Source organism: Taudactylus pleione, unplaced genomic scaffold, assembly GCF_031769625.1.
Source record: "Taudactylus pleione unplaced genomic scaffold, aTauple2 ptg000253l, whole genome shotgun sequence".
NCBI classification, from domain to species: Eukaryota; Metazoa; Chordata; class Amphibia; order Anura; family Myobatrachidae; genus Taudactylus; species Taudactylus pleione.
In genome coordinates, this window is record NW_028284655.1 from 482,497 (window position 1) to 500,563 (window position 18,067).

Genomic DNA, 18,067 nt, shown 5'->3' on the forward strand with positions numbered 1-18,067 from the left:
CCTCTCTCATGCTATTTTTGCTTCTGTACTTTGTAAGGCGCTGCGGACTCCTGGTGGCACCAAATAAGTAAGGATAATTACAGGGTACTACAGTTGTACTGGCCTTTATTTTAACTCCTTACATGTCCATCAATAATTTTAGACCCAATTATCCACAGATTCAATCATACTGATCTCTTATATAAAAAAGAACCTGTGATTATCATTGGATTTGGTGTAATTGTACAGCGGGTTACTCTTAAGTGGTTACACCTTCCTTTACAGATTTGTAAGGGTAGTCATCAGAGGATGTACCTTCTCTTCCTCTGACTGCTTCATTTGGGTGGAGTCTATCACATCACATGACTCCACTACTTATGAGATCTGCAAAACAAGAGTTCCAGTGGTAAAGCGAGACTTCCATTTCCATAGCAACCACATCAATAGCCAATCAATTATCTAAAAATCCCATATTGTGAGATGTTTAGGCACTGCACACCTTGAGAGAAGCAGGTTAGAGCAAAACAAATAAACAAATTCAAACTGTATAGTAGTATCATCTCAAGGTTTATTAGGTTCCTCCTAACTTTATAACCCAAAGAGCCAGGGCTCCTCTTTGTAAGGGTTATAAACCCTCTACTATCCAGGATTTCTTTAGATCTAGAGAACACCCCACAGTTGAATCACACCAACCTTTTCCATCCAACCTTGATAAAAAGTGATCATCACATTAATAAAGATCTTTATTTACAATAAGTGCCTGAGGTAGAGACAGAAAGAGTATCTCAAGATGTAAGAGGAAAAGTAGATATCTTTTTAAAAATGAAAATGTGATGAAAGATGAAATAATTGAAGAGAATCTCCTCCAGCGGATGGCATAGTTATTCAAACCCCTTCCCGCACATAGTCAAAGCCCTGAAATAAGCTCTGTTCTGGGGGGTTTAAAGTTCGGGGTTCCCGGGGAGGTGTCAGCTCTGGTCCTTCAGATGTGAATTCAGGGTCAAAGTTACTGATATCATGTGGTCCTTTTAATGATGGGGTAAAGGGAGGCGGAAGGGTGCGGGCGAGGAGGGCTTTGAAATCGAAGTCCTGGAATAGAAAAAAAAAGATGATCAGACACCACGATCTATAGTAACTGTGACTGGCTTCTCCAATGTACCCAAATTATTTACTGCCAGATAGGACATATGCTTGTAAGATTTACCAGTGTTGGATGAATTTATTGAGTTAAATAGAGATATAAACACACAGTGATCAGTCATCTGCTTTATATAACTGTAATTTACTGGCTTTAACTTTCTAGCTACTTTCTGTGTTTTTCAGCCATGCCTTTACATTGTGAGGCATGTTTACATCGGTAATATGTGTTTGGAAAGTTTATGACTTGTAGAAAGATAAAGATATTTAAATAGCAGCTTGTAAGCCAGAGGTAGGCAACCAGCTGCCGTGAAACTACAAATCCCAGCATGCCCTTCCACTGTTGTGCAGTTAAGGCATGCTAAAATGGTGTTAGGGCATGCTGGGATGTGTAGTTCCACAGGTTGCCTACCCCTGCTGTAAGCAATAACATATCATTGTTCGTAACAAGGCTCACACACTGCCTACTCACTATTGCTACTGTTGTACATTTCCACAAATCATTGTGCAGAATACTAGAAGCTCGCTATTTGGCTGTTGTGTAGCTACAAGTCCCAGCATGCTCTGTCAATCTTTGATTGTAGGCCAAAACTGCATACCGGTATTTATAGATCCAAAACAGCTAGAGCGCATCTGGTTTCCAGAGCACTGTATACATTTAGTTTCTGAGGATCTTATCTTAAACACATTTAATGTATCTTTTTGTCACACCATTTATATATGCAGCATATGAACAGACCCCTACCTTAAAGAACGGCTGTTTCTTGACATCCTCAGCGTCTCGCTCACCTGATCCCAGGCGTCTCTCTGGGTTCCTGCGCAGAAGCTGTGGACATAGAGATGGAGAGCACAGGAGCAATGATTTGTCAGGAGTATTGTCCAGTCTAATCTATGATAAAGATCAGTGACTGATCTGAGGTGACGGTAACTGACAGTAGATTACTCTGGGGGAGTGACAGATCAGCCTGGTCACTCCTGGCACATCTAACATGGGCATATTGGTCCCAGCAGTATGTGTCACACTAATAAACAAGCTGCCATTGTCCTGGCTTGTGTACATACTTATAACATTTGTAACTACGCTTTAGATACCAGAAGGACTGCTGACAGGTAAAGGGGAGCGTTAACTTTTGGAAAACCTTCATAATGTCTGATTAATTAAAAGAGGGACAACAGACTGCAATATATTTGCTACTTGGCTGTATTGGTAGAACTGTTGAATAATGGATAACCCTTTAATTACATTTAAAAAAGTAAAATTTATTTTTCCAAGTAACATTTCTCATCCTGTAGAAACACCCAGGCCCACCCCAATTCACTGTGATGCTGCTGCTGGTCTTTCTGTCATGCAAACAGCTAGGAGCAGCGTGCATGTAACCTGTCTGCATTGAAAGGCTGTTCATGTAGCTGATTGGACAACATACAGCAGCTGCCCAATCAGCTTTCATGGACATCCTTACAACAGAGGCCACTAACTTTCTAACTGACCCTTTAAGGAGCATCAGGTGCAGCGTGCTGGCGGGGAATCCTCCGAATCACTGATTTTCAAATGCCAACTCATGTACAGACAAGGCTGTTATTCCCTAAACCAGAATCTGTATGGATGATACTTTCCGTGCCAATGTCAGTTCATACTCTAATTCTAGACTGGAAGAGTTAATGCTCTCACCCTTCTCATGACTGCGATGGCTTCTGCAGAGAGGAATCTTGGGTATCGGACTTCATCATTAACAATACTGTCAAACACCTCCTCCTCTTCATCTCCTGGGAATGGAGACTGAGACACAGGGGGAGACAGTTAATAATGACAGGAAGGGAAATGCAGAACACAGACATATGGTGGCAGATGTAAGACGTCAGGTCATGTGGGCTGCCCAGCTTCTGTAGAGCAGCTCCGTGCTGCCTGTCTGTGGTATGAGAATACTGCTCTTGTTTCCTCTAACATTCGCTGCTGCATTATGCTTATTCCAACAGTTTTAAAGATCTTCTACTATCTTAGACTTCGCTGTTACTTCTGGAAGCTTGTTGCTTCAAGCATCTACTAAATGTTACAGGTCTTAAGTAGAGTTGGACACAATTTACGCCAAAATAAAGGCATAGATTGTACCTGTTACAATGGGAAAGCTGTGGAATATGCAGAGCTGCCGGCATTGTAAGATGCCAGGAACTGTGTTTACTATGTAAAATGGGTAATTTCTGTAAGAGAATATAGAATAATAGCATAAGACACACTTTAAGCATATCAAACGCATTTCCCTTGGTCTGACCTCAGGCTGAGCAAACTTTATACTATCTAAATATTACTGATCGGTGTCTCCCAGCTCATTCCCTGCCATGGCTCAGTAAGGAGGAAGTCGTGTGTCATCTAACCCATGGATTTCACACATGAACCGAAAAAGACGCACCGGCACCCTGGGATTTAGGTGGGAAATAAACTGATGAATGAGGGTTGTGTTTTTATTTCAAATAAATGTCATTTAAATTCAGAGAGTCTGGATTTTTTTTGTTTGTATCTTATATGTATTTATTATTACAAAATGGTTTATAACCTGCTAGCGCGTATTAATAAAGGAATAATACTTTATTAATGAGACATTCCAGTGGACATATAGGGCCTGATTCAGTAAGGATTGCTAATGTAACTGCGTACGCAGATCGAGCAATTGATAGCCATTGCGCATGCACACAAGCCGCACTGCGACTACGGACGGACAGAGGAAGTCATCGCAGAGAGTCACAGGCTGTGAGCATTTGGGGATGGTGACGGGGGGAGTGGTCTGTTGCATGGGCGTGCATAAATTAGCCGCTGCGATTGTATACGCAGCCTGTGTATTGCGTGCAACGAGACTTGCCATTCCTGCGGCAGGTCAGACCTGCTGTAAATGTGCGTGACTGGCCGATGTGCCTCAATAGTACCGATGTTTGTGCAGGTAAGTGACGTCATAGCCATGTGAGAAGGCAGCAAGGGGTGTCTTTATGCCGGAATTCGCATATTTTCGCTGCTGCGTTCCGTTTGAAATCGCATTAGCGATCCTTACTGAATCAGGCACATAGTGTGCAGTATATTTTTAATCACATTTCCTAACTTTTTCACATGTTTCTCTATCTCCTTGTTTTATTTTGCAGGTTTTAATATATGGTCCTACATTGGAAATATAGGTTATATTTAATGTATGTTTCATTTGACCATACTTTCTTTCTCCTTATTGCGATGTACATTATTTATCCGTGGTGGCACGTGGGGTCTGTTATTTAAATATACTAATGATAATGAGTAATATCTTGTGTGACTGATAAACTTAATTTCTCATGCTGGTATCAGTAGAGCTACATGGAAAAATGTTACTTTCACTAAACACATTAATGCACACTCACGGCTATAGGGGCCACATTTGTTCATGCTAGGGAATACAGCCTAGAGCTGGCCTAGCTGGTTGGCACTTCGGCCTGAGGACCCTGTGCTGGAAGTTCCCACAAGATCTGGCTGGAATAACTTAGTGCTGGTATTGGCATTTTGGGTAGGCCTCATGCTTTTTGATCCATTTAATTTTTATTTAAAAGTATTTATTTTTTCAGCCCATTTAAGTTCCAGCTGGTGATTATCAGCACAAATTTCGAACCGGAGGGAAGCAGCCACAAAACATGCGCCTTTATAAGAGGTATATCTGCGCCTCCTTCCACCCCATAAGGTTTGCTCAGGCTACACTAGCACGCTTTTACTCTACTTCATTCCGCATGGCTAAGCGTAGTGAGACAAGTCTAAAGCTGGGTACACACCTGAATGATGGTGTGACCTAGCGACACAACGATGTATCCCATCACCATACAGACTGCATATTCTGCTGTACAACATTACAATATATATAGTTACATGTCCAACGTAACTATACCGCATCTTCCTATCTGATGTGCAGCACATCCAATGGGAAGTGCACCCCAGCAAGTGTCCCAAGGCACCCCAGGGTACCACGGCGCACAGTTTGGGAACCACTGCACTATACGATGTTTGTTCCAATCCGTCTTGGACGATAAATCGCATAGTGTGTACCCAGCTTAAGTCTGCACACAGATTTAGGAGCAGGGCTGCCAACAGATGGACTGAGCTTTAGGTCTACAGAGTTGCCACACCCTGATCAGAAAAAGGGGATAGTCTGGAGAAGCTGCACAAAACAGCAAAGAAGAGGGGGACGTGTTTACACCTCAGTGGCAGGCCAGGCCCCAAGACAGGCTAAACTTCAATTCATAGAATACAGAAAGAACTCTTGCCTCTACAGACCCCACCTTATAGCATAAAGAAAGCACTTGTACATCTCCAAGTACAACCATCACCTCATAGGATACAGAAAGCACACTTACTATATCTCTCCAACCATCACCTCATAGGATACAGGAAGCACACTTACTATATCTCTCCAACCAGCACCTCATAGGATACAGGAGGCACAATTACTATATCTCTCCAACCATCTCCTCACAGGATACAGGAAGCACACTTACTATATCTCTCTAACCATCACCTCATAGGATACAGGAAGCACACTTACTATATCTCTCCAACCATCACCTCATAGGATACAGAAAGCACACTTACTATATCTCTCCAACCAGCACCTCATAGGATACAGAAAGCACACTTACTATATCTCTCCAACCATCACCTCATAGGATACAGAAAGCACACTTACTATATCTCTCCAACCATCACATCATAGGATACAGGAAGCACACTTACTATATCTCTCCAACCATCACCTCAGAGGATACAGGAAGCACACTTACTATATCTCTCCAACCAGCACCTCATAGGATACAGGAAGCACACTTACTGTAACTCTCCAACCAGCACCTCATAGGATACAGAAAGCACACTTACTATATCTCTCCAACCATCACCTCATAGGATACAGGAAGCACACTTACTATATCTCTCCAACCATCTCCTCATAGGATACAGGAAGCACACTTACTATATCTCTCCAACCATCTCCTCATAGGATACAGGAAGCACACTTACTATATCTCTCCAACCATCTCCTCACAGGATACAGAAAATACACTTACTGTATCTCTCCAACTATCACCTCATAGGATACAGAAAACACACTGTATCTCTCCAACCATCACATCATAGGATACAGGAAGCACACTTACTATATCTCTCCAACCATCTCCTCATAGGATACAGGAAGCACACTTACTATATCTCTCCAACCATCTCCTCACAGGATACAGAAAATACACTTACTATATCTCTCCAACCAGCACCTCATAGGATACAGGAAGCACACTTACTATATCTCTCCAACCAGCACCTCATAGGATACAGGAAGCACAATTACTATATCTCTCCAACCATCTCCTCACAGGATACAGGAAGCACACTTACTATATCTCTCCAACCATCACCTCCTAGGATACAGAAAGCACACTTACTGTAACTCTCCAACCAGCACCTCATAGGATACAGAAAGCACACTTACTATATCTCTCCAACCATCTCCTCATAGGATACAGGAAGCACACTTACTATATCTCTCCAACCATCACCTCATAGGATACAGAAAGCACACTTACTATATCTCTCCAACCATCACATCATAGGATACAGGAAGCACACTTACTATATCTCTCCAACCATCACCTCATAGGATACAGGAAGCACACTTACTATATCTCTCCAACCAGCACCTCATAGGATACAGGAAGCACACTTACTATATCTCTCCAACCATCTCCTCATAGGATACAGGAGGCACACTTACTATATCTCTCCAACCATCTCCTCATAGGATACAGGAAGCACACTTACTATATCTCTCCAACCATCACCTCCTAGGATACAGAAAGCACACTTACTATATCTCTCCAACCAGCACCCCATAGGATACAGAAAGCACACTTACTATATCTCTCCAACCATCACCTCATAGGATACAGGAAGCACACTTACTATATCTCTCCAACCATCACCTCATAGGATACAGGAAGCACACTTACTATATCTCTCCAACCATCTCCTCACAGGATACAGAAAATACACTTACTGTATCTCTCCAACTATCACCTCATAGGATACAGAAAACACACTGTATCTCTCCAACCATCACATCATAGGATACAGGAAGCACACTTACTATATCTCTCCAACCATCACCTCATAGGATACAGGAAGCACACTTACTAGATCTCTCCAACCAGCACCTCATAGGATACAGAAAGCACACTTACTATATCTCTCCAACCATCACCTCATAGGATACAGGAAGCACACTTACTATATCTCTCCAACCATCTCCTCATAGGATACAGGAAGCACACTTACTATATCTCTCCAACCATCACCTCCTAGGATACAGAAAGCACACTTACTATATCTCTCCAATCAGCACCTCATAGGATACAGAAAGCACACTTACTATATCTCTCCAACCATCACCTCATAGGATACAGGAAGCACACTTACTATATCTCTCCAACCATCTCCTCATAGGATACAGGAAGCACACTTACTATATCTCTCCAACCATCTCCTCACAGGATACAGAAAATACACTTACTGTATCTCTCCAACTATCACCTCATAGGATACAGAAAGCACACTTACTATATCTCTCCAACCAGCACCTCATAGGATACAGGAAGCACACTTACTATATCTCTCCAACCATCACATCATACTCTCCAACCATCACATCATGGGATACAGGAAGCACACTTACTATATCTCTCCAACCATCACCTCATAGGATACATAAAGCACACTTACCATATCTCTCCAACCATCACCTCATAGAATACATAAAGCACACTTACCATATCTCTCCAACCATCACCTCATAGAATACATAAAGCACACTTAAGTTGGCTACACACCTGACAGATATATCTGCAGATGATGGTTGTTCATAAAACAACCATCATCTGTAATTTGGACGTGGGGTCCCGCTGCAGTTAGGTCCCCAGGGCCTCTGCAGCAAGTGGACAGATATATCTGCCATCGGCTGTGCAGGAGAGCCAACGCGATATGTCTGTGAGCGATGTTGTCCACAGACATATCGCTGGTACACACTGGCCGACGGGCACCCCGATATATTGGCCAATCAATTGATTGGCCAATATATCTGCCAGTGTGTACCCAGCGTTCCAGTTTCTCTCCAACCATCACCACATAGGATATACGGAAAGCACTCTTACCTCTCCAACCATAACCACATACAATACAGAAAGCACTCTTACCTCTCCAACCATCACGCAAACAATACAGAAAGCACTCTTACCTTGCCAACAATCCCTTCATACAATAAAGAAAGCACTCTTACCCCTCCATGTATCCCCTTATACAATACAGAAAGCACTCTTACCTCTCCATGTATCCCCTTATACAATACAGAAAGCACTCTTACCTCTCCAACCATCCCTTCAAACAATACATAAAGCAGTCTTACCTCTCCAACCATCATCTCATAAATCAGGACACCAAAGCCCCACCAATCCACTGCACGAGTATAGGAGGCATCTGTAAGAACTTCAGGAGCCAGAAATTCTGGGGTCCCACAGAATGTGGATGTACGATCAGATGGTCCCATACCTAATATAAAGGAGGAACATGAGTGAGTTAAATAGAAATAGCAATTATATTACATTCTAATGATACTTAATAACTACTGGCTGAATTATGATTTGTGGAGGACACCAAAACACTTAGATATAGATTATAGATTGCTCTGCACAGGCTCAGAAAGTGAAAGCACAATTGCCAGACCTACATACATCTGCCACTTACTCCCACCAGTGCCTCGGCCCCTTACTCCCACCAGTGCCTCGGCCCCTTACTCCCACCTGTGCCTCGGCCCCTTACTCCCACCAGTGTCTCGGCCCCTTATTCCCACCTCTGCCTCGGCCCCTTACTCCCACCTGTGTATTTGCCACTTACTCCCACCTGTGCCTGTAGAGCTGGGACGGGGAGGGAAGGGGCGCTGTAACGTAAGCGGAGTACAGTAAATGTATGTTTATGTAAATGTAGCTCATGCAGGCCTGCAGACTCACATCTGTTAGGAGGCATAGAATTTGAACCTTCTATAGCGCATGAGCAAATACACACTGATATCATAACGGAGGCGCAGATGCTGACACTGCAGATGCGAGCACACCATGAGATGTGTACAATTTGGCATATGGGAAAAATAATGTTAATTATCTGTATTGTTTTAGAGGAATTTACATCCATTTTGCCACCAACTCTAGAGTCTGGCACTAAATCAATTCAACATTATCCAATAAACCCTTCAGCGGTAAAAAGAACTACTGTATTTCTTATGACAGATGATCACTGCACAATAAATATCCATCAACTTAATTCTTCTCCGCACAGATAGCAAGAGCCTCATGTCAGATGAGTGATGCTGAATAGAGCTATTTCCTGACAGGAAAACCAGGCGTTCAGTGGGAGAACCTGTTTGGTGACTACACAAACTACATGTGTGCTTAGGGCCTGATTCAGCAAGGAACGCAGTTGCTAATACACATGCAACCGGGCGATATTTTTCGTTCTGCGCCGTTTCAGGGGCGTGCATAAACAGCCACTGCGATGGCCTACGCGGTCCGAGGTCTCATAGCGTGAGTGGAAGTTAGCAGTTTCTGAGTAAGGTCAGAGCTTGTGCAAGTGTGTGTGATGCTGCGATGGTACTCGATGTTACCGATGGTTTTACAGTCTTGCTAAACAGTATGGATGTGTTCTAAGTAAAGTGGGCGTCCCTGTGTAGTCTGCAATGGGATAGCGATCGCAATGGATTATCATACTATCGCAGTTGAAGTGTGTGCATAATCGCAATTGCATATGCAGCTGCGATTCATAGTGAATCAGGCCCTTAGTTTCCCACCAAAGTGCAGGTTTATGGTTGCAGCAAACGAAACTTGCGTGAGCCCCATGCTAGGTGCAGAAAGTCCATCAGAGTATTCCCTCCAATGTGAGCGATTATGGTCTGAGTTCGCAAACACTTCTGCAACACACCGCGTCACTCCCATAGCACGCTCTTAAGACGACGTATCTCCATGCATCCGATTAGCCACCTCCCAGTCACCGCCCAATACAGTTTTGAGACACTTTGGATACCGCGCATCTCAATCACAGCTGCGCCTCTGTGTGTACACTCCATGGGACGGAAGCACTGGGTGACTCTTTAGCGACTTAGACACATGCACAGATGAAAAACACTGACCATTAGCGCGAATGTCGGCATTGTGTGTGACTCCGCTGGATTAAGGTTTGTGCGGGCCACAGGGCAATTAACAATAATATTGTGAAAATGATATACCAGAGATGTTATTATCAAGTATAAAGTGTAAATACTTCCAGCACCACAAATGTGTTGAATGCACTGTAGTGCCCTAGTACAAATTGTGCCACAAGGAAACCCCTGTTCACATTATTCCACAGTGCCCCCCATAATGATGATGCCGCTCTGTGGTTAATCCAGCACTGTCTAGATATATAAAGATGGTCATCGGTGATTAACATTAGCATGAAACCATGAACAGTGAACCATTGATCGCTTGCAACTATCAATGTCCATCTGGGGGGGGGGGCACGGAAGATTAATCAGGTTTGGAAGCAAGAGTCATTTACGACCAAATCTACGTCAGTTCCGATGTATGTAAATAAGAATAAGTATTGAGATACATTGTGCACATACCTTCTTTACACAATCCATAATCCGCCAACTTCACATATCCTTCTGAGTCCAGCAACAGGTTGTCAAGTTTTAAATCTCTGCAGTGGATCAAACATCAGATTAACCTGCAGCATGTAACAACCTCTAATAATACCATCATCACTTCACTGCGGACACTTTCAAAAGTAAAAGATGGGTAAGCACTTTGGTTGGCAGGCCATCATGGTGGTAACCAGGGCCTGCCACATATTAAATGCCTCTGTCTGGTGCTAGGTATTTGTGTAGGGTGCATATCCTGCAGCCACTCAGAGAAACAGAAGTGCTGGCTTTATCCCAGCTCCTATGACTCCTGCCTCTGATGGTCCTCAGCAGGGCCCCAATCTGATGCACTATGGGAGGCACAGAGTAGTGACAAGAGAGGGAACAGATGTGTCATCAGGTCGCCTCAGACTATAGGCATGTGGGGGGGGAAGTTATACAGGCTGGTCTGGGCAGCTCAGGAAAGAGTTAATGAGGATCACAGAAAAAGAGATGTCAGGAGTAGGACTGATATGTGATCAGCGCCCATCAGAGTATCACACAGATCAGTAACAGGTGAGTGTGGGATTAGCATAATTGGTGGGAAGTTAATGATGACAATGAAGAAGAAAGACATGATAATGGGATTGTTTATGTGTCTGAGGGGCTCACTGAGGGGCGGAGTACTTTTGATGAGACTAAACAAGGTTACGGTTAAGGGGTTAATTAAATATGAATGGAATTCATTATGTTAATATCAATTAATGATGGAGCTGAGGTACTATAGGTAATTATTATGGGGTTAGTCGTAATGGAGGAGGGATAATGAGGAGGGGTAATACTGGTGAGAGGCATGTGGGAGTTACTAAATATAAGAGGGATAATTTTATAATGTTGGGGGATATGGATGATGGGGAGGCTATTGTGATAAGGCGGAGAGACTTAATGATTTTGAGGCTGCTAGTGACTGAGGATGAGGGGATGATTAATGGGGGGGGTTTAGGCAGGTATCCACTAAACGATTCGCTCCATGAGCGATATCGCTTAGTGTGTCCCCGGCAGTGGTGTGCTCAATGTCGATACGATATCGTTCAGTGCCGGCACCCTCAATCATCCCCGACTATATCGTGAGGTTGGACAGCAGGTTCGGGCCATGGGCGCCGTTGTAAACAACAAGAGGGAGCAAGCATCGCTGGTCGTTGACGGCATATCCACTGGACGATATTGCGGACGGTGAACGATAACTATATTGTTATCATTCAAAACTTCGAATATATCGTCTAGTGGATACGCGGCATACGTTATGAGGGATTGCTGGTTACATATGATGCCTGATGAAAATAGGGTGACCGTGAGGAAACTGCTGTCTTCAAAGGGTGACAGTTTCCTCACTGTCACCCTTTGAAGAGCGAGTTAGAGATGTTAAAGAATGGGAATGGAACAGGGGGACAAAAAGGGTGCGGGAAGAAATATAAAGAGGATTCAGGAGGGGTATGACATGGGTGAAAGGATCAATGTAGTGGTCTACAATACACACTCATAAGTCCCCTCCTACTACACGCATGCTAGACATGTGCTGTACAGAGTGAGCCTCATGCAGCACACAAGCAGACCACAAGGAAAGACCTTAACAGTTCAATAACATTGAAAAGAGCCAAGTTAAGGTGATAATTCATAGGATGACATTCAGCTGCAGGATCAACTACATTCATTTTGGCTAACCACCTCCTTTACCTAGTTGGAACCCCAGGGGAAACAGCAGTATGATTAATATATATAACTTATAAAAAACAACAACAACAACATGATTTTATACATTATCTCACATGTACACACTATCACTACTCATCCAAAATATACACTGTCACTAATTACTGTATTATGTCACATGTACACACTATCACTACTCATCCAAAATATACACTGTCACTAATTACTGTATTATGTCACATGTACACACTATCACTACTCATCCAAAATATACACACTGTCACTAATTACTGTATTATGTCACATGTACACACTATCACTACTCATCCAAAATATACACACTGTCACTAATTACTGTATTATGTCACATGTACACACTATCACTACTCATCCAAAATATACACACTGTCACTAATTACTGTATTATGTCACATGTACACACTATCACTACTCATCCAAAATATACACACTGTCACTAATTACTGTATTATGTCACATGTACACACTATCACTACTCATCCAAAATATACACACTGTCACTAATTACTGTATTATGTCACATGTACACACTATCACTACTCATCAACTCACATTATACACACTGTCACTGCTGATCATCTCACATGTACACACTGTCACTACTCATCATCTCACACAGGGCCGGATTAAGGGGGGGAGACAGGGGCGGTCGTCCCTGGGCCCCCACACACGGAGGGGCCCCCACTAGCAGCGGTGCGCTGTCTGCACCTGCCGCTAGTGTCCCCGTCGCTAGTGTAGTGTAGACCACAGGGAGCGCGGCCACACTACACAGTGACAAACACACAGCTGCCAGTGGTAGCTGTGTGTTTGTTATAACAGTCGATGAGAGTCAGATAGACTCTCATTGGCTGCTGCACAACGGAGGGAGCCGGCTGGAGCTCACTCATGAGCTCCGCCTTCCGGCTCCCCCAGCAGCGTGTGATGGGAGAGACGTTATGACGCTGACGTCTCTCCCATAGTGAAGGAGAAGAACCGGGACCCGGTGCTGACTGCGGCGGTCACATCAGGAGTGGGGATTCAGGTAAGTTGTGATTTTTTTTTTCTGTGTGTAAGGGGCACTGCATAGGGGGGGAGGGGCACTGCATAGGGGGGCCCGTTACAGGGGGCACTGCATAGAGGGGGGGCCGCTACAGAGGGCACTGCATAGGGGGGCCCGCTTCATGGGGGCACTGAGGGAGGGCTACTAGGGTTAGTGCATAGGGGGACTACTACTGGGGGTACTATATAAGGGGCACTGCATAGGGGGGTACCACTACTGGGTCTGGGGGCACTATATAAGGGCTAGGGGACTGTATAGGGGGACCACTACTGGGGGTATTATATAAGGGGCACTGCATAGGGGAAACCACTACTGGTTCTGGGGCACTATATAAAGACCACTACTGGGGGCATTACATAAGGGGCACTGCATAGGGGGACCACTACTGGGGGCATTATATAAGGGGCACTGCATAGGGGAAACCACTACTGGTTCTGGGGCACTATATAAAGACCACTACTGGGGGCATTATATAAGGGGCACTGCATAGGGGGACCACTACTGGGGGCACTGCATAAGGGGCATTACTACAGGTGGCACTGCATAGGGGAGCCAACTACAGTGGGCACTGCATATGGGAGACCATTACCAGGGGCACTGCATAAAGGGCACTGCTACTGGGGACATTGCATAAGGGGCACTACTACAGTGGGCATTACTACTGAGGTGAATAAAAAGTTAAAATAAATGTTCCTAGGGTGATGAGAAACTATGGTATATAGGGGCCCCTACAAGTTTGTTGCCCAGGGGCCCCCACAGACCTTAATCCGGCCCTGATCTCACATGTACTCACTGTCACTACTCCTCATCTCACATGTACACACTATCACTGCTCATCATCTCATATGTACACACTATCACTACTCATCATCTCACGTGTACACACTATCACTACTCATCATATCATATGTACACTATATCACTGCTCATCATATCATATGTACACACTAGCACTACTCATCATCTCAAATGTACTCACTGTCACTCATCATCTCATATGTACACACTATCACTGCTCATCATCTCACGTGTACACACTATCACTACTCATCATATCATATGTACACACTATCACTGCTCATCATCTCATATGTACACACTAGCACTACTCATCTCATATGTACACACTAGCACTACTCATCATCTCATATGTACACACTATCACTACTCATCATATCATATGTACACACTATCACTGCTCATCATCTCATATGTACACACTATCACTACTCATCATATCATATGTACACACTATCACTGCTCATCATCTCATATGTACACACTAGCACTATTCATCTCATATGTACAAACTATCACTCATCATCTCATATGTACACACTATCACTACTCATCATCTCATATGTACTCACTGTCACTCATCATCTCATATGTACACACTATCACTACTCATCATATCATATGTACACACTATCACTGCTCATCATCTCATATGTACACACTAGCACTACTCATCTCATATGTACACACTAGCACTACTCATCATCTCATATGTACACACTATCACTACTCATCATATCATATGTACACACTATCACTGCTCATCATCTCATATGTACACACTATCACTACTCATCATATCATATGTACACACTATCACTGCTCATCATCTCATATGTACACACTAGCACTACTCATCATCTCATATGTACACACTATCACTACTCATCATATCATATGTACACACTATCACTGCTCATCATCTCATATGTACACACTAGCACTATTCATCTCATATGTACAAACTATCACTCATCATCTCATATGTACACACTATCACTACTCATCATCTCATATGTACACACTATCATTGCTCATCATCTCATATGTACACACTATCACTGCTCATCATCTCACGTGTACACACTATCACTACTCATCATATCATATGTACACTATATCACTGCTCATCATATCATATGTACACACTAGCACTACTCATCATCTCATATGTACTCACTATCACTGCTCATCATCTCATATGTACTCACTGTCACTCATCATCTCATATGTACACACTATCACTGCTCATCATCTCACGTGTACACACTAGCACTACTCATCTCATATGTACACACTAGCACTACTCATCTCATATGTACACACTAGCACTACTCATCTCATATGTACACACTAGCACTACTCATCTCATATGTACAAACTATCACTCATCATCTCATATGTACACACTATCACTACTCATCATCTCATATGTACACACTATCATTGCTCATCATCTCATATGTACACACTATCACTGCTCATCATCTCACGTGTACACACTATCACTACTCATCATCTCATATGTACACACTATCACTACTCATCATCTCATATGTACACACTATCACTACTCATCATCTCATATGTACACACTATCACTACTCATCATCTCATATGTACACACTATCACTACTCATCATATCATATGTACACACTATCACTGCTCATCATCTCATATGTACACACTAGCACTATTCATCTCATATGTACAAACTATCACTCATCATCTCATATGAGATGATGAGTAGTGATAGTGTGTACATATGAGATGATGAGTGATAGTTTGTACATATGAGATGAATAGTGCTAGTGTGTACATATGAGATGATGAGCAGTGATAGTGTGTACATATGATATGATGAGTAGTGATAGTGTGTACATATGAGATGATGAGTAGTGATAGTGTGTACATATGAGATGATGAGTAGTGATAGTGTGTACACGTGAGATGATGAGCAGTGATAGTGTGTACATATGAGATGATGAGCAATGATAGTGTGTACATATGAGATGATGAGTAGTGATAGTGTGTACATATGAGATGATGAGTGATAGTTTGTACATATGAGATGAGTAGTGATAGTGTGTACATATGAGATGATGAGCAGTGACAGTGAGTACATATGAGATGATGAGTAGTGATAGTTTGTACATATGAGATGAATAGTGACAGTGTGTACATATGAGATGAGCAGTGATAGTGTGTACATATGAGATGATGAGCAATGATAGTGTGTACATATGAGATGATGAGTAGTGATAGTGTGTACATATGAGATGATGAGTAGTGATAGTGTGTACATATGAGATGATGAGCAGTGCTAGTGTGTACATATGAGATGAGCAGTGATAGTGTGTACATATGAGATGAGTAGTGCTAGTGTGTACATATGAGATGATGAGCAATGATAGTGTGTACATATGAGATGATGAGTGATAGTTTGTACATATGAGATGAATAGTGCTAGTGTGTACATATGAGATGATGAGCAGTGCTAGTGTGTACATATGAGATGATGAGTAGTGATAGTGTGTACATATGAGATGATGAGTAGTGATAGTGTGTACATATGATATGATGAGTAGTGATAGTGTGTACACGTGAGATGATGAGCAGTGATAGTGTGTACATATGAGATGATGAGTAGTGATAGTGTGTACATATGTACACACTATCACTGCTCATCATCTCACGTGTACACACTATCACTACTCATCATATCATATGTACACTATATCACTGCTCATCATATCATATGTACACACTAGCACTACTCATCATCTCATATGTACTCACTATCACTGCTCATCATCTCATATGTACTCACTGTCACTCATCATCTCATATGTACACACTATCACTGCTCATCATCTCACGTGTACACACTATCACTACTCATCATATCATATGTACACACTATCACTACTCATCATCTCATATGTACACACTATCACTACTCATCATCTCATATGTACACACTAGCACTGCTCATCTCATATGTACACACTGTCACTATTCATCTCATATGTACAAACTATCACTACTCATCATCTCATATGTACACACTATCACTGCTCATCATCTCATATGTACACACTATCACTGCTCATCATCTCATATGTACACACTATCACTGCTCATCATCTCATATGTACACACTAGCACTATTCATCTCATATGTACACACTGTCACTATTCATCTCATATGTACAAACTATCACTACTCATCATCTCATATGTACTCACTGTCACTGCTCATCTCATATGTACTCACTGTCACTGCTCATCTCATATGTACACAATATCACTATTCATCTCATATGTACAAACTATCACTCATCATCTCATATGTACACACTGTCACTATTCATCTCATATGTACAAACTATCACTACTCATCATCTCATATGTACTCACTGTCACTGCTCATCATCTCATATGTACACACTATCACTGCTCATCATCTCATATGTACACACTAGCACTGCTCATCATCTCATATGTACACACTAGCACTATTCATCTCATATGTACAAACTATCACTCATCATCTCATATGTACACACTATCATTGCTCATCATCTCATATGTACACACTATCACTGCTCATCTCATATGTACACACTATCACTACTCATCATCTCATATGTACACACTATCACTGCTCATCAT

The 18,067-nt window shown here is 42.6% G+C and overlaps 1 protein-coding gene across 12 annotated transcripts in view; it reads right to left on the reverse strand.

The window, feature by feature from the left end:
- Positions 1-530: 530 nt before the first annotated feature.
- The window catches only part of LOC148515086 (serine/threonine-protein kinase N1-like), a 106,764-nt gene continuing 89,227 nt past the window's right edge, over positions 531-18,067 (reverse strand). For all 12 annotated transcript variants that reach the window (XM_088480312.1, XM_088480309.1, XM_088480308.1 and 9 more), the window contains 5 exons: positions 10,809-10,885; positions 8,562-8,704; positions 2,786-2,893; positions 1,862-1,942; positions 531-1,068 (listed from right to left, as the gene is read on the reverse strand). In XM_088480312.1, the coding sequence (XP_088336438.1) occupies positions 865-1,068; positions 1,862-1,942; positions 2,786-2,893; positions 8,562-8,704; positions 10,809-10,885 (613 nt within the window). In that variant the 3' untranslated portion in view covers positions 531-864. The remainder of the gene's footprint in view (positions 1,069-1,861; positions 1,943-2,785; positions 2,894-8,561; positions 8,705-10,808; positions 10,886-18,067) is intronic.